The following is a 22,556-nucleotide window of genomic DNA, read 5'->3' as shown; positions in this document are numbered from 1 at the left end:
CTTTGGCATTGCCTTTCTTTGGGATTGGAATGAAAACTGACCTTTTCCAGTCCTGTGGCCACTGCTGAGTTTTCCAAATTTGCTGGCATATTGAAGGCAGCACTTTCACAGCATCATCTTTCAGGATTTGAAACAGCTCAACTGGAATTCCATCACCTCCACTAGCTTTGTTCGTAGTGATGCTTTCTAAGGCCCACTTGGCTTCACTTTCCAAGATGTCTGGCTCTAGATTAGTGATCACATCATCATGATTATCTGGGTAATCAACTATACTTCAATAAAATAATTTTAAAAAGAGTCGATATCTGAAGAGCCATAGAACACAACACAGCAGACAGCATGTTCGAGTATCCACAGGGCTGCAGAGGTGGGGGGATTGAGGGGAGCTGATTGTCAGGCAGCACCTGGCAGGTGACATGCCACTCCTTGCCTGGGATGAAAGAGGATGCGCTGAGCAACACTGCAGGGGATGAAAGACACAAAATGAAGTTTTCAAAATTTACTCTCTGATCCAGGCACAAAAGTCATGGGACAGGAAGGTCATGATGAACTTGACAAGTCCAGAGTGTGAGGTTTTCCATCTTCTGTAAATAAACATTCTCTGGGGTAGAAGCTAATGGAAGAGCAACACCGAAATCCACGCACATCAAGTGTAGATCTGGGCGAATTACTGTAAGATCAGTGGCCTTGTAATCATGCCCCAGGCTAAGAAATTAACCACAAGAGGGGCTTCCCTGGTGGTCCAGTGACAAAGACTCTACATTCCCAATACAGGGGGCCTGGGTTCTATCCCTGCCCAGGGAATTAGATCCCATATGCCAAAACTAAAATGAGAGCAGCCAAATAAAATAAATAAAAACAAATATTTTTTTAAAAAGAAATTAACCACCAGAAACACTGGAGTTTCCTCTAACGGCCCCATCACCATGACAAACCCTTACTCCTCCCCCAAAGTATCAGTGACTGCTCTCAGATGTGTAGTCCTCACTTCCTCTCACTTCTTTGTGATTTGATCACTCTAGTATCTCTCCTTAGGGCCTTCCCAGTGGCTCAGTGGTAGAGAATCCACCTGCCAAACAGGAGATGTGGGTTTGATCCCTGGGTCGGCAAGATCCCCTGGAGAAGGAAATGGCAACTCACTCTAGTACTGTTGCCTGGGAAACCCATGGGCAGAGGAGCCTGGTGGGCTACGGTCCATGGGGTCACAAAGAGTGGGACATGACTTAGTGACTGAAGAACAAACAATCTCTCTCTAGACACTACAGACTAGCCTTACCCATTAAACTTTAAAAAATATGTCTTTCAAGTCCGTTTGACTTTCCAGATTTCATTCCATCCCTCTCTTTTCCCTACAGTTTATCTGTGGAGGAAGCAGGCTGTCCAGCAGTCTAGCGTTTGCTGAGTGCCTTCTCCTGATTCAGTTCAGTGTGTTTCTTTTCCTGTGGGTGTCCTGCCACTTGGCAGCTGGATCCAGAGACGGGATTGGAGTCAGGCTTAATCCCTTTCACAAGATAAAAAATGATGCATCGTTCCATCAGGAGGCCTGTCGGGGTCTAGTTTTCACCCTTTTTTGATGTCAGCAGCTGTCAGTGCTCAATTTCTGTGTGTTAATTCATTGTGGGCTGCAAAGTGGTGACATCTTAATTCAATATTTCTTTTCAACTATCTCTTATAATAATAATAATTGATATTACTATAAAACTATACTTCCCCTCACCTACTATCTGATTACCCAAATGTACACTTTATGTAGAAAAGACAAGATAAATGCCTGATTATTTTCTTGTCATTTGCCAGTTTTTAAGATTATGAATTATTTCCCTATCATCGACTGGGAGCAACCAATGAGTTCTTTAAAAACATTATCATGAAAAACAATAAGAACATTATCATGACTGTATGGATTTAAACATATTTGGTAAGTTTAAAGGCACTGAAATGAGTGTCCTTACTAATACAGTTACACAAAGCTGTTATTTCCAATTCAAATTCAGGACTACAGGAATTTTATGTAACATCTATACTGCATCTCTAACTCCCTGTCTCTACACTGAAAACCCAGGTTCTCAAGGACACAAAAAAATGATAGAATGCCCCCAAATTCCTCATTTGCTTAATCTGGTATTATCTGCAGTCTTATCGTAATAACGCAAACCCTATCACAACCAATTAACTACCGGACGCAGTTAAAGCCTTTGCATTTGTTCTTCCCTTCCAATCCCAGTTGAAAAATGGTCGTTATAGCTACATTGTCAGAGCATGTCTCAGTCTGTTCAGGCTGCCACAGTCAGAAGACCACAGACTCAGTGGCTTATAAACACAGACATATATTCCTCAAAGTACCGGAGGTTGGGAAGTCAGGTCAAGGTGCAGGCAGACTCAGTGTGTGCTCGCGGTTTGCTACCTAGCTCACAGATGACCATCTTCCTGCTGTGTTGTCATCTGGCAGAAGAGGCAAGGGAGCTCTCTGGGGTCTTTCAATATTATTATTACAGCACTAGTCTCATACACTTTGCTGACAAAAGTCCATCTAGTCAAAGCTATGGTTTTTCCAGTAGTCATGTACAGATGTGAGTGTTGGACCATAAAGAAGGTGGAGTGCTGGAGAATTGATGCTTCTGAACTGTGGTACTGGAGAAGACTCTTGACAGTCCCGTGGGCAGCAAAGAGACCAAACCAGTCAATCCTAAAGGAAATCAGTCCTGAATATTCGTTAGAAGGACTAATGCTGAAGGTGAAGCTCCAAAACTTTGGCCGCTTGATGTGAAGAGCACAGTTGTTGGGAAAGAGCTGACTCATTGGAAAAGACTCTGATGCTGGGAAAGATTGAAGGCAGGAGGACAAGGGGGCGACAGATAAGATAGTTGGATGGTATCACTGACTAGGTGGACATGAGTTTGAGCAAACTCTGGGAGATAGTGAAGGACAGTGGAGCCTGGCGTGCTGCGGTTCATGGGGTTGCAAAGATTCAGACACGACTGAGTGAACAACAACGGTGTTTTTCTGGATCAGAGGGCTTGGAATGCATCGGGGAGAGCAGAGAGAGAGTGGGATTTGCAGGATGGCCAAGGCTGTCACTGAGCGCACAGCTGACCTATACAAAAAAGGCCAACAGATCCCCCAAATTACGTCTCTGCTGTGAAAAGTGGGGCCAGTCATGTAATTGATGCTGAAGATCAGTGATGTTTATTTTTCCAGAAACTTCCTATTTATCCATGAGCAAAGTGTTTTACTTTTGTTTTATACTTAAAAAATAAAAAAGCTATTCAAGGAGTTCTTGTTGAAGGTGACTCTCATGCTTCAAAATCAAATGATAAATTCAACTCCATTATTTTCTGTTTAGTTGATGGATGAGAATTATCAAATCTCATGTGGCTTGACTCGTAATTTTGATACATCTTCCCTGAAGGCAAAACATTTCTTTCATGCATAATTTTGTTTGAGTCAGTGTGTGTGAATATGAATAACTGCTTATTCTAATGAAATCATGACAATATATGTTTCTAATAACCTGACTTAATGGTGCTGGTTGAGTTAATTTAAGTGGAACCTACTTCTTAGCCTCACTGCCCTTCCTGAGTAATCCAACCTCATTTATTTCTCAGGGGCTTCACAAAAAATCCTAGTCAGTAACTCAGAAGTCTTAAAAGCTTAATTTTGGATTTATTTTATCTTTTTTTTTCCTGTTCCCTGCAGCATGTGGGATCTTAGTTCCCTGACCAGGGACTGAACCCTCACCCCTTGCAGTAGAAGCACAGAGTCTTAATCACTGGACCACCAGGAAAGTCCCTATAATTTTTTTCATTTTTTAAATTGATGTATAGCTGATTTACAGTGTTGTGTTAATATGTACTGTACAGTGACTCAGTTATACACATATTCTTTCTTAATATTCTTTTCCATTATGGTTTATCATAGAACACTTTTGTTTGTTTGTTTTATAATTAATTAAGTACTTTTTGGTCTTTGTTGCCGTGCATGGGCTTTTCTCTAGCTGCGGCAAGCAGGGTCTATACCCTAGTTGTGGTATGTGGGCTTCTCATTGTGGTGGTTTCTCTTATTGCAGAGCACGGGCTTCAATAGCTGAAGCATAAGAGCTCGACAGTTGTGGCGCATGGACCCAGCTGCTCTGAGGCATGCAGGATCCTCCCAGACCAGAAACTGAACCTATGTCTCCCCCATTGGCAGGCGGACTCTTCACCACTGAACCACCAGGGAAGCCCTGACCATTTTTAAGTGCGTAATTCTGTGGCATTAAGTATATGCACATTGTTGTACAACCATCACCACCATCTATCTGCAGAATTTTTCCATCTTCCCTAATTGAAATTCTTCCCCCATTAAACACTAATTTCTCATTTCTCTTCCCCCCATTTCCTGGCAACCACTGTTTCACTTTTTGTCTCTGTAAATCTGACTACTCTAGGCACCTCATATAAGTGGAGTCATGGAATATTTGTGTCTTTGTTGACTGGCTTATTTCACTCAGCATGATGTCCTCAAGGTTCAGGAAACAGTTGGACAGATACCTCTGTAAGTCCCTGCCTTCAATTCTTTTTGGTGTATACTTGGAATTGCTAGGTACAGTAACTTTACAATTATTTTTTTGTCATATCTCCATACTGTTTTCCGCAGTGGCTGTACCATTTTACATTCCTATCAGCAGTGCACAAGGATTTCAATTTCTCCATATTCTCACCAATGCTTGGTTATTTTATTTTTGTTTTGTTTTGGATAATAGCCATCCTAACACATGCCAAGTGGTACCACATTGCGGTTTTGATTTGCATTTTTCTAATTAGTGATGTTGAACATCTTTTCATGTGATAATTGGCCACTTATACATTTTCTTTGGAGAAATACTTAGTTTGGTCATTTCTCCATTTAAAAATTGAGTTGTCTTTTTGCTTTTGAATTGTGGGAGTTCTTTATATATCCTGGATATTAAGTCCTTATTGGCTATAATTAATCATTTGCAAATATTTTCTCCCATTCTATAGTTTGTCTTTTTAATTCCGTGAAAGTATCCTTTGACGAACAAAAATCTTGAAGTACAATTTAATCTAGTTTTTCTTTTGTTCCTCACAGTTTTGGTGTCCTAGCTAAGAATCTAGACCCGAATCCAAGGTCATAAACATTTATACTTACATTTTCTTCTTAGAGTTTTATGACTTTCACTCTTATATTTAGGTCTTTGATCCATTTTGTGTTAATTTTCATATATGGTATGAGACTGGAGTCCAACATCTTTCTTTTGCATATGAAAATCCAGTTGTCTCAGCCCCATTTGTTGAAGAGACTATTTATACACTGGATGATGGTCCTGTCAAAACTCAACTGGTGTTAGGTGGATGAATATACTTCTGGACCCTCAATTCTATTCCAATGGCCTGTCTATCCTTATGCATCTACCACACTGCTTTGATTACTGTAGCTTTCTAGTAAGTTTTGAAATCTGAAAGTGTGAGTCTTCCAACTCCATTCTTCTTTTTCAAGACTGCTTGTCTATTTGAGACCCACTGCAATTCCAGAAGAATTTGAGGATTGGCTTTCCCATTTTTGCAGAAAAGTCTGTCTGAGTTTTCACAGGGATCACATTAAATTTGTAGAGTGTTTTGGGTACTTGTATCTTAATATTAAGACTTCCTATCCACAAACATGGTGCCTTTCCATTTATTAAGGTATACTTTATCTTCTTTCAGCAATTTTCTGTAATCTCTGGTGTACAAATCTTTCACTTCTTTGGTTAAATTTATTCCTAGGTGTGTTAGTCTTTTAGCTGTATTGTAAATGGAATTGCTTTATTAATTTTCTTTTCAGGTTATTCTTTGCTGGCAAATAAAAAAGCAATTAACAGTCATGTGTTGATCTTGTATCCTGCAACTTTGCAGAATTTATCATCTCTAGTAGCTTTCCTTTGGATCCTTTGAAGATTTCCTATAAACATATGATAATATCACCTGTGAACAGATAAAGTGTTAATTCGTCCTTTCCAGTTTGTATGTCTCTTCTTTATTTTTCTTGTCTGATTGCTCTGGCCAGAATTTCTAGTACAATGTTGAATAGCAGCAAGGAATATGAACATCATTATCTCATGCCTGATCTTGTGAGAAAGTAGCCAATCTTTCACCACTGAGTATAATGCTATGTGTGGGTTTTTCATAAATGTCCTTTATCATAGTGAGGAAGTTAAAGGAAAGTGAGTGTTTAACATGCTATTTTTAGAAATAATTTGAGGCCTGGGATGATGTATTTATTGGTGTTATTTTTCTCCAAAGATGATTTTCAATGGCTTTTGTCAGCTCCTAGAGGCCTGAGAAATGCAAGACTACCTTAGCCCAAACTTCAGGTTTGGGATTTCTGGGCACCTGCAACCAGAGATAAGGTAGGCTTACTCCCTTACTATTCAGGCACAGCATCTGAGAGGCCATCCTAAATCAGGGTACTGGATTCCTGGATTCCCCCCACTCCCACCCTGGCCCTCTTGGAGGGACCTGGACTCAAAACTCCTTGTTCTAACCCTCCATGGTTGCCAGAGGCAGAATACAAGGGCTCAGGGCAGAGGCTGCCCAAGTGCTGCATTCACTCTCTGGATTCCTCCTAGGTCTTGGCCTGGTATTCTCTCATTATCTCCCTAATTCTTGCATGTTTTTAAAAAGATATTTTAAAAAATATATCATTTGTCTTCTTAGTTGACTTTGGCAGGAGAATCTGCTAGCCTGCTATTCCTGGAAGTGGAGTCTCTACTGATTATTACTTTTCCAGAGAGAGGGACTATGAGATCCAAGTATAACTTTCTTACATCTTATAGGAGATACAAAGGAACAAGTTCATTCCTTATCCATTTATGCAGAAGTATATTTTGAAAAGAGCAGGAATCTGCAACAAGGGGCCTGTAAGGGAGGCATTAGTGTTACTTATCTACCCTCGGTGCAAGCAGGCATGATTGCATTTCACAAAAAGCTCAACCACCTTCTTTGCTTATGAGCAATGGTCTTACAATACTATTAAGCTACAGTACTCAAATCAGCATGGCACTGGCACAAAAACAGATGTGTGGATCAATGGAACAGAATAGAGAGTCCAGAAATAAAGCCACATACCTACGGTCAATTATTAAGTAATTTATTTTTTGGTCATGCTGTGCTGCATGTGGGATATTAGTTCTCTAACCAGGGATTGAACCCGTGCTCCTTGCATTGAGAGTGTGGAGTCTAGACCACTGGACCTCCAGGGAAGTCCTTCTATGGTCAATTAATCTTCAGCAAAGGAGGCAAGATTATACAGTGGAGAAAAGACATTCTTGATGAAGTCAGATCACACCTTCCTGACATACACAAAAACAAACTCAAAATGGTTTAAAAACTTAAGTATAGGACAAGACACCAGAAAACTCCTAGAAGAGAACACAGGCAAAACAGTCTCTGACATAAATCATACCAATGTTTTCTTAGGTCAGTTTTCCAAGGCAACAAAAATAAAAGCAAAAGTAAACAAATGAGACCTAATCAAACAAAGATTTTACATAGCAAACGAAACCATAAACAAAAAGACAACCTATGGGCTGGGGGAAAATATTTGCAAATTATGCAACCAATAAGGGCTAAATTTCCAAAATATACAAACAGCTCATAGAACTCAAAAAAACATCAAACAACCCAATTGAAAAATGAGCAGAAGACCTAAACATACATTTCTCCAAAAAAGACATACAGATGGCCAACAGGCATATGAACAGATATTCAACATCATGAATTATTAGAGAAATACAAATCAAAACTACAATGAAGTACCATCTCACTCCGGTCAGAATGGCCATTGTTAAAAGTGTACAAATAATAAATGCTGGAGAGAGTGTGGAGAAGAGGAAACGCTCCTAAATTCTTGATGGGAATGCAAATTGGTGCTGCCACTATGGAAAACAGTAGGAAGGATCCTCAAAAAACTAAAAACAGGGTTGCCATATGATCTAGCAACCCTATTCCTGGGCATATACCCAGAAAAAATTATAATTCAAAGAGACAGATGCATCCCTATGTTCATAGCAACACTACTGACAATAGCCAAGACGTGGACGCAACCTAAATGTCCACTGACAGACGAATGGATAAAGAGGATGTGGTGCATATATACAATGGAATATTACTCAGCCATTAAAAAGAATGCAATAATGTCATTCTCAGCAACAAGAATGAACGAACCTAGAGATTATCATACTAAATGAAGTAAATCAGAAAGAAAAAGACAAATACCATATAATATCACTTTTATATGGAACCTAAAATATGATACAAATCAACACATCTATGAAACAGAAACATATTCACAGACATAGAGAATAGACTTATGGTTGCCAAGTGGGGAGGTGGGAGAGGAGTTTGGGATTAGCAGAGACGAAGTATTATATATAGAATGGATAAACAACAAGGTTCTACTGTACAGCACAAGAAACCATATTCAATATCCTGTGATAAACCATAGTCGAAAAGAATATGAACAACTGAATTACTTTGCTGCAGAAATTAATGCAACATTGTAAATCAAGCATACTTTGATAAAATTAAAAAAAAAGAAAAATGATCTCAGTCTATTAGTCTCATCTGATTTAGGGAAAAGAAAAAGTTGCTATATGGTTGTTCCAGGGGTCTCCAGGAATCTCCCACAATACAGGGACATGTATTATTACAGCCTTTCATAAAAGAAAAACAGTGACGAGCAAAGAGGGTCAATGAGCTGCCGGTCTGACCCTCCCTACCTCCCTCCCCCTCCTATCTTTATGATTCACTTCTAGGAAACTGACTCCTTTTAATTATTTATTGGGTTTAATACAATAAAATTTTAAGATTTTCTAAAACACAGTTTTTTTTTTTTTTTTTGGCTGCACCTCACGGCATGTGGGATCATAGTTGCCCAACAAGAGGTGGAATTCACACACCCTGCATTGGCAGCATGGAGTCTTAACCACTGGTCATTCAGGGATATCCTAGAATTAATTTTTAGAAGAACAAAAAGTAATTTTAATTTCTTGACAGTCTCTCCCTCTGATCAAATTTTACTAAGGAGGTAGATCTCTCTCCTGACCCACCTACAGCAAAATTCCCTGCTGAGCTGCCTGGAGCTTTCCCCATGTCATTTATAAACAGAAGGATTTATATACATTCTGGAAGCACATCTAATATGTAGATGGGAGTTCACTGGAGGTTCCAGCATTTGGTGATTCTTCCCACGGTGTGCCAACTGGCAGCCCCTATATTTCTAATCCATGTTTAATTCATCACTGACACCTCCCATACACCTCTGAAATCCATCCAATTCTCAGTATCCCCACCATCTCCACCCTAATCCAAAACACCGTCTCCTCTTGCCTAGATGGCAGCAACAGCATCTCACTTCTCCACATTTCCTTGGGCATCTCACAGTCAATTTTCCATACTGTGGTCAGAAAGCTCTTTCCAAAGCTACTTATTATCTGGTTTTTTGGCACCATGTAGAATTCTCCGTAACACTGAACATACTTGCAGTTGGCCTTGGAGATGCTGCTGCTGCTGCTGCTAAGTCGCTGCAGTTGTGCCCAACTCTGTGTGACCCCATAGATGGCAGCCCACTAGGCTCCCCCGTTCCTGGGATTCTCCAGGCAAAAACACTGGAGTGGGTTGCCATTTTCTTCTCCAATGCATGAAAGTGAAAAGTGAAAGTGAAGTTACCCAGTCCTGTCCGACTCTTCACAACCCCATGGACTGTAGCCTACCAGGCTCTTCCATCCATTGGATTTTCCAGGCAAGAGTACTGGAGTGGGTTGCCATTTCCTTCTCCATGGCCTTGGAGTAATTACCCACATACTGCTGGTTCCCCCACTAACCTGAAAGTTCCCTGAGTACAGGAAGCTTGTCTGCTCATCCTTATTTCCTCAGTGTGTGGCACACTGTGGGTGTTAAACATATTTTTTGAGTACCACATGTCAATCAACTATGTAACTTATTTGTTATGCTTGTCTGCCTTCCACCTTTCACCAGGAAGACAGGGAGTTGGCTGTTTCATTCATCCATGTTCTCTCTCTTTTTTTAAGTTTATTTTTAATTGGAGGATAATTACTTTACAATATTGTGTTGGTTTCTGCCATACATCAACATGAATCAGCCAGAGGAATATCCAACATGAATACCCATTTTCTCTGAGAGCCTAAAGCGGCCAGGTGTTTAGATGGTTCTTTGTGAACTTTTGTTGGAGAAATGAATAAATGAATGAAAGAGTGAGGTGACTACAGTGAGAACCTAACTTCCAAGCAGTCCAGGATCTTGATGGTATAATTCCAAGCCCTTAAAAAGTGCTGCCCTGTGTATTTCTAGGTAGAGAATGTCTCCAAAAAATTTGTATTTGTACTCTAGAGCTCAGAAGGATGCCTGCCAGAAGCTCATCCTGTTACAGATCGGGCTGGAGAAGCAGCTCTGGCCAGAGGCCAGCATTCTGAGGTCAGCCACTCCATCTGTGGAATCCCCACCCCTGTGCATCCCTGGGCCGTCCGGTTAAATTAGAAAATAAATCCCATGCCTGCTAAGGTGTTGGCTGATAAAGGTTTGAGCTACTGGCCGTTCCAGGGGAATTTGCATTTTAATAGAGGCTCATCGGCCCCAAAGGAATCTATATCTCTAAAGGTGTAATTTTCACCACCAGCAACTGAGATATTTGGGGGCGAGACTGCAGCGTTTCTGATCCAAATCCAACAGGAAACTCCCTCAGTCCCGCCTTGAGGCTGCGTAAACTGACCCACCATATCCCGCTATGATTACTATGAACGCTGCCTTTTTGTGCTTGATAGCCTCCGCCTGCCTGATACTCCTGGGCCTCTCATATGTCAACACAACCCTTTCCAACACTGGCAGTCTTAAAGTGGTCACATCAACGGGGCCGCAAGGTGACTCGTGATAACCTGAACTTCCAAGCTTTCTCGGTACCCTAGGAAGCCAACAGTCAGGTATTTAAAACCTAATACTGTCAAAAGGGAGAGATGATTTCTCCTTCAATGACACTGTTCATCAAAATTAGTTTTGTGCAATTGATTTTCAGTCCCAATTTTTCACTTGTATCAAAAGCCCTGCAAACGGAAGGTGGGCAAGAGACATCTGTGAACTGGGGATGTTTTGAATGCCCAGTCCTTTAGGACCGAGTTCTCAGCTTGGCTTGAGAAATTCCTGGAACTGCAGGAGAGCAGCAGAATGCTGGATCCAGGAATTCCGCATTCGAGAGAGGCTCCCGCCCGCCACGCCTGGGATTAGGCGCTGGGAAGTCACCTCCTCCGCGACCCCCGCCGCCGCGGCGCGCGCTCCTCCCGGGCCAGCCCCAGGCTAGGTAGCGGTTCGGCCAGCCCGCCCCAGCTCCCACGCCTCTTCCCCGTCGCCGGCCGGGGCTCCTGCCGCCCTCGCCCTTGACGCGCCCGCGGTTCTCACTCCCCTCCTCGGTGAGGGGCGCGAGCGCCGAGGCCCGACCACAGGGACAGCACCTGCGCCCGCCCGCTCCCGCGCCGCTCGGTCCCGGCTCGTGCTCTGGCCTCGGCCCCGGCTCTGCGCGCGGCGGCGGCAGGGCTCGCGCCCGGGGACAGCGGCGACGGCGGCGGCTCGAGCCCGCGCCCGGGCCGGGGAGCGCGCGGGGCGGGCGGGAGAGGGCGCAGCGCGGCGCGGCCGGCGGGCGGCCCTGCGGAGCTGCGGCGGCATGGGCGCGGGCACCGGCGGCGGCTGCGGGCGTCCGGTTCCCCGCCCCGCCCGTCCCGCTCCACGCGCGCGGCCGCCGCAGCCCCCGCGACCCGGGGGGAGGCCTACCCCTTAGTCGGTGCAACTTGCCTCGGACCCTTGGTGAGGAGGGGCGGCGCGCGGGGCCGGGCGCGAGCGGGTGAGGCGTGCAGGCGCGATGCCTCCGGCTGGCGGTCCCCGCGCGCCGCGCCCGGCCGCGCTGCCCCGCAGCCTGTCCCGCCTGCGCGAGTGCCCGGGCCGCTCCCGCATCGTGCTGGCGCTCGGGGCCACGCAGATGGCGCTCGGATGCCTCATCGTGGCCGTCAGCTTCGCCGCTCTGGCGCTCACCACGTCGGCCCGCGTCCGCCACTCCTGCCCCTTCTGGGCCGGCTTCTCGGTGAGTGTCGGCGCAGGGCGCGGGGGCTGCGGGCCGGGGACGCGGGCCCACCACCTGCGGGCGCCGAGTTCGGCGTGCGAGCTGCCGGGCGAGCTGCCATAGCCCGGGATGCGGCTTAAAACTCGGGCAGGAGAACTCCGGGGACCCGACTCACCGCTTGCCGCCCTGGGAGCGTCGCTTTCCCTTTCCCCTTGCGCTGGTCCCGGAGTTACTTTTTTGCGAAGACAGGAGCCCGGGCGCCCTCAAGCACTGGAGGGGCCTTCGGATGAGGGTGGGCGGCGGGGCTGGCGGCTGGGCCCTGAGGCCCCTTGCGCCCGGGGCCGAGGAACCGCCGGGGGTGGTGGGGCTCTGGGCGACGCCGAGCGGGGCGGGAGCGGCGTGTGAGCCCGGTCCGGAGACGCGGCTCCGCGCGGCTGGCCTCGGCGGCTGGAGTCTTCGGCGCAGGGCGCGTGCCGTCGGGTCGCGGGTCAGTCCTGACGGCGGGAACCGGCCTAACCCGCCTTGGCAGCCCACCCGCTCGGCGTACCGTACGTGGCGCGTCCCCGCGTGTGGTGGGGATTACTCTGCGAGCGCAGTGGACAGTGCCTCTGGCCAGGCGGCCCGCGGGCCGCGTTGGGAGAAGGGCGTGTTTAGTGAGCTTCCTCGCCGGGAGGTGACAGATTTTCAGGCTGTTGACCCCAAATTAGAGAGGCCAGTGACTGACAAGAGTGAGTATATGGAAACAGGAAAGATCTATGCTGAGCAAATATTCTTTATAAAGAGAAGCCCTTGTTCTGAAAACACTTGACATCTGTACCTGCATTTGGTTTGCGGTGCCAGAGTATGTTTTATAGGTTTAAACAGTAAATTCGGTGTGTTTTAACTCCATCTCCAAAAATCCAAACCAAGGCTTTGCGGTGCCAGAGTATGTTTTATAGGTTTAAACAGTAAATTCGGTGTGTTTTAACTCCATCTCCAAAAATCCAAACCAAGGCTTTGGAACGAATGTTTGCTATTTGTCCTTGACTTCTGAAATTTAAAAATTCTATCTCCGCTTTTGTTGTTCTTTTGTAATGGCCTTTGTTCTCCAAGTCTGCTACAGGCCTTGTAAGATAAGATCGAAGCAGAACCGACTCAGTGACAGCCTGATGGATACAAGTGTTATGGTTCATCCTAACGGATGTGTGAATTTCCAGAGCTTATTTCAGACCAGGAGTGAGTCTTGGAGAGCTGATTAGAACAACAGAGCGTGAGTTTCAGACTCCCAGTGCTCAAAGTAAAGAGAGGGGATTGGAAGCAAGACCCAGGAGTCATGATTCAAAAGGGGGCCCCTAAATACAGCCTTCAAACACATCTGTGGCTCAGTGTTCAGCATGATTTAATGTGCATTTTTTTCATGTGGTCTGAGTTTGTGTCTGGTGTGGCCCACAGGTGGCAGCTTGGTAAACGAGCTGCTCTTGGCTTCTCCATGGGCCGGGTCTTCTAGCTTTGCGGCTTTGGTTCTTCCAAAGAGCATAGAGAAAGAGCTGCCTCTTAATAATGAACTTGGAAGGGGAAACAGCCATCAGACATGGTAGAAAAGCTGTTTATTTGAAAAATGTACATTCAGTGCATTTTAGTCTAAACCATTAAATAAATATGTAAACTATTAATTCAGCTTGCATTCCCAGGGTTATTCCTTTCCACAACTATAACTTCGTAGTCTAATATCCTGCAATTCAGAGTAATTCTGCATGTGTCTTGTGTGTGCAGACCTGCCTGTAGGCTCTGGGGAGAACAGTGGGCAACATCCTCTGCTTTTATTTTAGAGGTGGTAGATTGTGCCCCGGGTCTACCTCCCACTCTTCCCACCTCCTTACACCTCCTGTCTCATGGGTTTTTTTCAAACTGAATCTGCCACAAGCACCTTTAACTTTTCATTGACTTGAAGATTTTTGCAGAAACTAATGCCTTTGGCCAGTGATTTGTTACGTGAGTATTGAAACACTCCAGTCAATAACATTTGAATAACAAAATACATATTAATGTGTCTCTGGTCAATAATGCATTAAAACTTTTTCTAAACAGTCTATACCCCTTTGCACAGACGGTGAATGGTTCCAGCAATGCTGGGACAGGTCAGCATGTTGTCGCAGCTGTGGGCAGTGACACTGGCCGCTTGCCTGCCCGCCCACTGTGGAAACCACCTTGCAAGGACATTTTTGTCTTAAGATGGTGACCAGGATGCCTGACTTTTCACAAAAATCTGCTCTACATGACTTGTGGCTGCCTTTCCTGAAAATGGGCTCTTCAACACTTTCTGGGTACTAGGCCTTCTCTGTGGTGTGTCCCTGGTGAAGAACCAATGTAAAAATAATCCCTCTATTTAAGGAAAAAGAACAACCAAGAAAACAGCTTAGGTTTATTGAGCATGTACGGTGTGCCAGCCTTTACACTGTGTTTTCTGTGCTGTGATAGCACATTTCATCCACCACTCTTGTGCAGTTCCTGCACTGGGACTGGACCTCCGACTGGCCTTAGCTAGCGGGGTGCTACAGAACTGAGGCTGTGTCAGGGCTAGACCTACACCCTGAGAAGTCTTGGCAGCTTGTGCAGAGTGCACCGAGGGGGAGCTGGATTAAGGAACTTGCTGTATCAGTTGGGGCTCTCCAGAGAAACAGCCAATATACACACATATCAGCAAGCTGGAGACTCTGGCATGTTGTTGGTATCATTCAGTCTAAGTCCAGAAGCCCAGAAACTGGAGGGCTAGTGATGTGGTCTCCATTCTGGCCCCAAAGGCTGAAGACCAGTGGTGCTGATGTCCAAGGCAGGAGAAGGTGGGTATCCCAGCTCAGAGACCATGAATTTGCCCTAGTTCTGCCTCTCTTGTCTTGTTCAGGTCCTCGCTGGGTTAAATGAGGTCCATCTGCATGGATAAAGGTGACCTTCTTTACTCAGTCTCCTGATGCAATGCTAATCTCTTATAGAGATATCCCCCTTGTTGTGACATACCCCAAAAGAATGTTATCATGTCTGTCTGGGCATCCCTCAGTCAAGTGGGCACATAAAATGAAATTTCATGTCTACCCAAGGTCACACGTGGCCAGTGTCAGATTTGCACTTAGTTGCTCTGACTTGAGGCCACAGCTCTAGCCATAAGACTTTAATTGTCCACCCCCAACCCCAAGCTGGGGACGGGGGAGCCTGGTGGGCTGCCGTCTATGGGGTCGCACAAAGTCAGACACAACTGAAGTGACTTAGCAGCAGCAGCAACCCCAAGCAGTGGCTGAAGGGGCTGGACTTGAGTTGGCTGTGAAGGGTCAAAGGTAAAGCCTCTGTAGGGAAGAAACACCTGTTTCTTAGGAAAAGCACAAAATATGTGTGGAAAGGCGATGATGCAAGAGAACTTTGGGGAAGCACGAAATTACAGAGATTGAGAAAGTCTAAGGGTCAGGGAGAGGCCTGGGGGCTCCTTGGCAAGGCTGGAAACAGGGGAGGGGACAGCAGGTCTGGTTGGGGGAGCAGTGCTGTTTCGGAGACGTGCCTTCAAGTGGCTGTCATGTCCCAGGTCCCCTCCATTTGGGTGACTTGGCTTCCCCAGGGATAAATGTTTGGCCCCTTTTGAGAGACAACGATCTACAGGAACAGTTTAGAAGAGTACAAAGGCTGTATGTGTGTGTGTTTAATGATCAGCAAATTAATCATTTATTTAAAAATTTTGCAGCATTTGGGATCCTAGTTCCCCAACCAGGGATTGAACCTGTGCCCCTTGCAGTGGAAGCACTGTGTCTCAACCCCTGGACCACCCAGGGAAGTCCACAATGAATTCAGTCTTATTTTAAGTGAACTTTATATCATAGAACAGACTAAACAGTTTTGTATATGTAATTTAAATATTAAAAAATGGAATTAAAGGGGAGGGGAAGGAAGTCTCCAGCACTTCTGCTGTCTCTCATGGAGTATTAGAGTTAACCTTTGACAGAACAGCCTCATTATTTTTCTTTGACATGTTATTTACTCCCAAGACATCAGAGACAACCGAGTACCCTGTGAATTATCCACATGGCCAGTCACATGTGTTGATAAAGACATAACCGTTACGAGCTGACTGTTGATGCCCAGATAAGTGTGTATTTTCTTTTTCCTTTAAAAGCAACAACATACTCCAAAGCAACAGGTGTTTGTTGCAGTAACTGAAAACAAAGAAGGGTGTAAAGAAAATGACGACAGTGCCTTCTTCTGTCCCAGCTTTGTACCCACAGGTGACCTGCATTAGCAGTGTTGTTTCATGTGACATTTCTACACTTTGCTTTACAGTCACAAAAATATTAGGATTTATATGTAATGTGTGGAACGTTTCTTTTCTTTTAACATTTTTAATGAAAAGATTATGTCACACACCACTTACTCTGACTATGTTTTATTTTGTGTGTAATAAATATGCCCAGCCATACTGATTATTCTATTTCTGTCATTGTTAATGACTACATGAGAATCCATAGGGTGCATTTTATAATTTATTCAGTTCTCCTTTGGGGAGTAGCCTGGTTGTGTCAGTTCTGTGTCTCCACAACCATGCTGCTTATGTAGCCTTAGAGGCCAGTGCTGGTTTTCTGAGCATACATTCTCCAAAGTGGAATGGCTAGTTGGAGGGGATTCCAATTTGGTATTTCATTAGATATTGCCAGAGTCATTTTATGAAGGATTGTAGTCATCCCTGCCCACAGAAACATTGCATAAGACTACCCCTTTGCCATCATCTTGCCAGCCCAGGCTATTAGCATTCCTTCACATTTTATTCATCTGATGGAAAAGATATTTCATTGTTTTCATTTGATGTGACTTTCCGTGGTTACTTCTCTGATACCTTTCAAGTATTGGATTGACCAAAAAGTTCATTCAGATTTTTCCATAAGATCATATGGAAAAACCCAAATGGACTTTTTGGCCAATCCAATATTTTCTTGCAGTTTTTCATTTCTCATGTGGCTTAATTTTTGGTGTCTTTTGCTGTATATAAAATTTTAAAACTTTTCATGTAGTCAAATATGTTAGCTTTCTTTTCCTCAGTGTCTGGGCTTTTTTCTTAGTAAAGAGGGTTGTCATTACAGAGGTCATACAAGCATTCCTTCACATTTCCTTCTTATGTTTTCATCTTATTTTTTACATTTAATTTTTAAATCATCCAGAATTTTTTGTGTGTATAGAGAAGGAAATGGTAACCCATTCCAGTATTCTTGCCTGGAAAATCCCATAGAAAGAGGAGCCTGACATGCTGGAGTCCATGGGGTCGCAAAGAGTTGGACACGACTGAATGGCTAAACAACAACAGTATGAAAGAAAACACCTAACTTTATTTGCTTGCAGACCAAGTTACTCGTACCTGTGCTTCTGTTTGGGATTCTCTTCAGTTTTACTCTATTTTATTTTTGTTTTCATTGAGATATAATTAACATACAATACTATGCTAGTCTCAAGCATACAGCATAATGATCCAGTGCTTCTATGTGTTGCAAAATGATCTCCACAATAAGAGTACTTAACATTTGTCACCATATATAGTTAACAAAGGGGCTTCCCGGGTGGCATTAGTGATAAAGAACCTGCCTGCAATGCAGGATACCAGGGTTTCATCCCTGGGTCAGGAAGATCCCCTAGAGAAGGGCATGGTGACCCACTTCAGTATTCTTGCCTGAGAAATCCCATGGACAGAGAAGCCTGGTAGGCTACAGTCCATGAGGTTGCATAGAGTCAGACATGACTCAGCAACTGAGCATGCGCACATGCACACACACCACATTATTTTGGTTAAGGCAACATACTGGTAAATTTCACTATCTGGTCAGGCGTCTCCCTCCATACTGTCTTCTTTCCCTAAAGTGCCTTGGTTCTTCTGTATTAACTTTAAAATGTCTGTGTCTAGTTTCCAGCAATACCTGTTTAAGGTTTGGATTGCAGTTGCGTTACATTGATGGAACAATTTTGGCAGTATTGACAGTTTTATCATATGGAAGCTTCCAGTTCAGGAACACAGTTGCATTTTCGTTTCTTTGTCCTTTGTCTTACACCTTTCAGAACATCTCTTATGGGAGCAGATTTTCAGTCTCCCCTAAACTTTTTTTGAAAACTAGTTCATGAGAGTTTCCTGGTGGTCCAGTGGCTAAGACTCCATGCTGCGAATGCTGGGGTCTGGTTTAATCTCTGGCTGGGGAACTAAGATCCCACATGTGGCACAGTGTGGCCTAAACAAAACAAAACAGAAAACTAAACCAGTTCACATGATCATCCTAGAAAAACCTAAGTGAGGACACATCAATGAAAGAGATGGGCGATCGCTACAAGTCAGGACATAGATGCGGCCAGTCCACTGGCAGCCAGAGCTGCAGACAGACAGCAGGCGGTGGTGGGGAGTGAATGAAAGCATTGACAGGCCATGGGAACCCCGAATCACCGCAAGTTATTCACCCCGAAAAGTGGATGGACGCTGGAGAGGTGCTCTGGGTTTTCTGGTTGGGGGTAAGAACAGCCACCTTGCAGGGACGAAGATGCAAACCTGGGAGCATCTGAGAAACACACGGTGAGTTCTTCCTCCTACAAGGTCAGTGCCTCGCCCTGAGCAGAATGACCAGAAACAGAAACCAAAATGAGCAGGACAGGAACACCAGCAGCAAGGAGGCATAGATTAGGATGTTGCAGGTCGGGGGACTCCCAGAAACTGCTCCAGTAGCAGCAGAAGATCCTGGGCAGAGAGAATGGCCTTGGAAACAAGGGCTGCAGGGTCTGGAGCTGGAGCAAAGGGCCAGGATGGGGATGAGTGTCCTCAGGTTCTGGATTGAATGCTGAGAAGCAAATAAGTGGTTACGAAGAGATCTCATTCTTGAGTCTTTAAGATCGGTGGAGCCCAGCTGCTGAAGATGTCCTGTGTGTGTGGATCTGACTCTTTGCGACCCCACAGACTGTAACCTGCTAAACTCATCTGTTCACGGGATCAGTTCAGTTCAGTTCAGTTCAGTTGCTCAGTCATGTCCGACTCTTTGCGACCCCATGAATTGCAGCATGCCAGGCCTCCCTGTCCATTACCATCTCCCGGAGTTCACTCAAACTCATGTCCATTGAGTCAGTGATGCCATCCAGCCAGCTCATCCTCTGTCGTCCCCTTTTCCTCCTGCCCCCAATCCCTCCCAGCATCAGAGTCTTTGACAGTGAGTCAACTCTTTGCATGAGGTGGCCAAAGTACTGGAGTTTCAGCTTTAGCATCAGTCCTTCCAAAGAAATCCCAGGGCTGATCTCCTTCAGAATGGACTGGTTGGATCTCCTTGCAGTCCAAGGGACTCTCAAGAGTCTTCTCCAACACCTCAGTTCAAAAGCATCAATTCTTTGGCGCTCAGCTTTCTTCACAGTCCAACTCTCACATCCATATATGACCACTGGAAAAACCATAGCCTTGACTAGACGGACCTTTGTTGGAAAAGTAATGTCTCTGCTTTTCAATATGCTATCTAGGTTGGTCATAACTTTTCTTCCAAGGAGTAAGCGTCTTTTAATTTCATGGCTGCAGTCACCATCTGTAGTAATTTTGGAGCCCCCAAAAATAAAGTCTGACACTGTTTCCACTGTTTCCCCATCTATTTCCCATGAAGTGATGGGACCAGATGCCATGACCTTCGTATTCTGAATGTTGAGCCTTAAGTCAACTGTTTCACTCTCCTCTTTCACTTTCATCAAGAGGCTTTTTAGTTCCTCTTCACTTTCTGCCATAAGGGTGGTGTCATTTGCATATCTGAGGTTATTGATATTTCTCCTGGCAATCTTGATTCCAGCTTGTGCTTCTTCCAGCCCAGCGTTTCTCATGATGCACTCTACATAGAAGTTAAATAAGCAGGGTGACAATATACAGCCTTGACGTACTCCTTTTCCTATTTGGAACCAGTCTGTTGTTCCATGTCCAGTTCTAACTGTTGCTTCCTGACCTGCATATAGGTTTCTCAAGAGGCAGGTCAGGTGGTCTGGTATTCCCATCTCTTTCAGAATTTTCCACAATTTATTGTGATCCACACAGTCAAAGGCTTTGGCATAGTCAATAAAGCAGAAATAGATGTTTTTCTGGAACTCTCTTGCTTTTTCCATGATCCAGCAGATGTTGGCAATTTGATCTCTGGTTCTTCTGCCTTTTCTAAATCCAGCTTGAACATCAGGGAGTTCACGGTTCATATATTGCTGAAGCCTGGCTTGGAGAATTTTGAGCATTACTTTACTAGCGTGTGAGATGATTGCAATTGTGTGGTAGTCTGAGCATTCTTTGGCATTGCCTTTCTTTGGGATTGGAATGAAAACTGACCTTTTCCAGTCCTGTGGCCCCTGGTGAGTTTTCCAAATTTGCTGGCATATTGAGTGCAGCACTCTCACAGCATCATCTTTCAGGATTTCAAATAGCTCCACTGGAATGCCATCACCTCCACTAGCTTTGTTCGTAGTGATGCTTTCTAAGGCCCACTTGACTTCACATTCCAAAATGTCTGACTGTAGGTAAATGATCACACCATTGTGATTATCTCGTTCGTGAAGATCTTTTTTGTACAGTTCTTCTGTGTATTCTTGCCATTTCTTCTTAATATCTTCTGCTTCTGTTAGGTCCCTACCATTTTTGTCCTTTATCGAGCCCATCTTTGCATGAAATGTTCCCTTGGTATCTCTAATTTTCTTGAAGAGATCTCTAGTCTTTCCCATTCTATTGTTTTCCTCTATTTCTTTGCATTGATCACTGAGGAAGGCTTTCTTATCTCTTCTTGCTATTCTTTAGAATTCTGCATTCAGATGCTTATATCCTTCCTTTTCTCCGTTGCTTTTCGCTTCTCTTCTTTTCACAGCTATTTGTAAGTCCTCCAGGCAACCATTTTGCTTGGTTCCTGGGATATTCCAGGCAATCACCCTGGAGTGAATAGCTATTTCCTTCTCTAAGGGATCTTCCCAATTTAGGGATCGAGCCCGAGGCTCTTGGATTGCAGTTGGATTCTGTACCACTTTGCCACTGGGGAAGCCCAAAGCTGTCCTAGCTCAACCTTTATTCTTTAGGAGCTTTCTCTTCCCGGATCAGGAAAATCTACCTCATTCATACATGGGGAACAAAAAATGAAATATGATCTAATCTTATGCAAAATTGATTCAGAAAAGAATGATGAAATGAACATAATGGTACTATAGAAAATGAGAGCACACCAGAAAAAATCATAAACTAATATTTCAAGATAAACTAAAGAAAAAAACAATTTGAAAGTGTAGCATCCAGCGTAAATTTAGAAACTACAAAAACATGGCTTGATAACAGAAAATTATGAAATGAGAACAGATTGATATCAGCAAAGAATTAGGAAAAAATGAATTTTAGAATGGTAGACTAAATTATATGCAGAAGGGACACAAGACCAAGTGGTTACCATAGCCCAAAAATAATAATACAGGATGAGGAGAAAAATGAAAACAATAGCAAATAAATGAAGAAATAGACTGAGTTAGAATGTATAGGAGACAAGGACTTCCCTGGTGGTCCAGTGGCTAAGCCTCCGAGCTCCCAATGCTGGGGGTCAGGGTTCAATCCCTGGTCAGGGAACTAGATCCCAGATGCTGCAACTAAGATCAACGATCTCCTATGCCACAATGAAGACCCAGCATGACCAAATAAGTAAATAAACAAATATTTTTAAAAAGAAAGTATAGGAGATAATCAAAGGAGATCTATGTGTAATTAGAGTGTCCAGGAAAGGAAGAAAGGAAGAACAAAGCAGTGGAATAAAATAAATGTTTAGAACTATTACTGGCAGAAAACTAACCGAAAAATATAAGAAGACTTGAAGGTGTCCACCATGTGATGGGGGAAAAAAATCAATGGAAAATAATCAACAGAGACATATCCCTGTAAAATAATGAATGTTAAAGATAAGGGGGAAAGTCTAAGTCATTTGTGTTGTGTGTTGCAGTTCTCAAGCCAAACAAATTCTATGCTAGAAAAGGTGAAGCAGTATTTTAAAAAGTCAGTTTGAAGGGGGCAAGTTGAAATTTCCAACCTTTAGAAAAGATTGTAGAACAGAACTAAGAACTCCTGTGCTGTATCCTGTCTCTAGGTTCCCCGATTGTAAGTGCTTTCACTATATTTGCTCCATGGCTTGTACATGGAGACTTGTGTACACTGTCTCTCTTCCTGAATGGGAAAAAAAAAATCCAGTGTCATTAGATTATTTTTCTTGACCTCTTGAGGGCAGGTTGCAGATGTGATGTCCCATCACCCCTGAACATTTCAGTGTATATCTCCCCTACTCAAAGACACTCTTCTGTGTAGCTAGTATAAACTTCTCAAGCCTAGGAACTCAACATTAGAAGAACATTGTTGTCTGAGTCATAGACCCCATTCCAATTCCACCAACTGTCCAAAGAGTGTCCCTTTCCCCTTCCTGGCCCAGGATCCTATCCAGCAATATATG

The 22,556-nt window shown here is 44.1% G+C and overlaps 1 protein-coding gene across 1 annotated transcript in view; it reads left to right on the top strand.

Annotated features, from left to right (window-relative positions):
- FAM189A1 (family with sequence similarity 189 member A1) overlaps positions 11,902 to 22,556 on the top strand; it is a 242,703-nt gene continuing 232,048 nt past the window's right edge. The window contains exon 1 of the mRNA XM_018066510.1: positions 11,902 to 12,120. Coding sequence (XP_017921999.1) covers positions 11,902 to 12,120 — 219 coding nt within the window. The remainder of the gene's footprint in view (positions 12,121 to 22,556) is intronic.

Source organism: Capra hircus, chromosome 21 (genome assembly GCF_001704415.2).
Source record: "Capra hircus breed San Clemente chromosome 21, ASM170441v1, whole genome shotgun sequence".
Taxonomy (NCBI): Eukaryota; Metazoa; Chordata; class Mammalia; order Artiodactyla; family Bovidae; genus Capra; species Capra hircus.
Note: the sequence above shows the minus strand (reverse complement) of the source record. Positions and strands in the feature narration are given on the sequence as shown.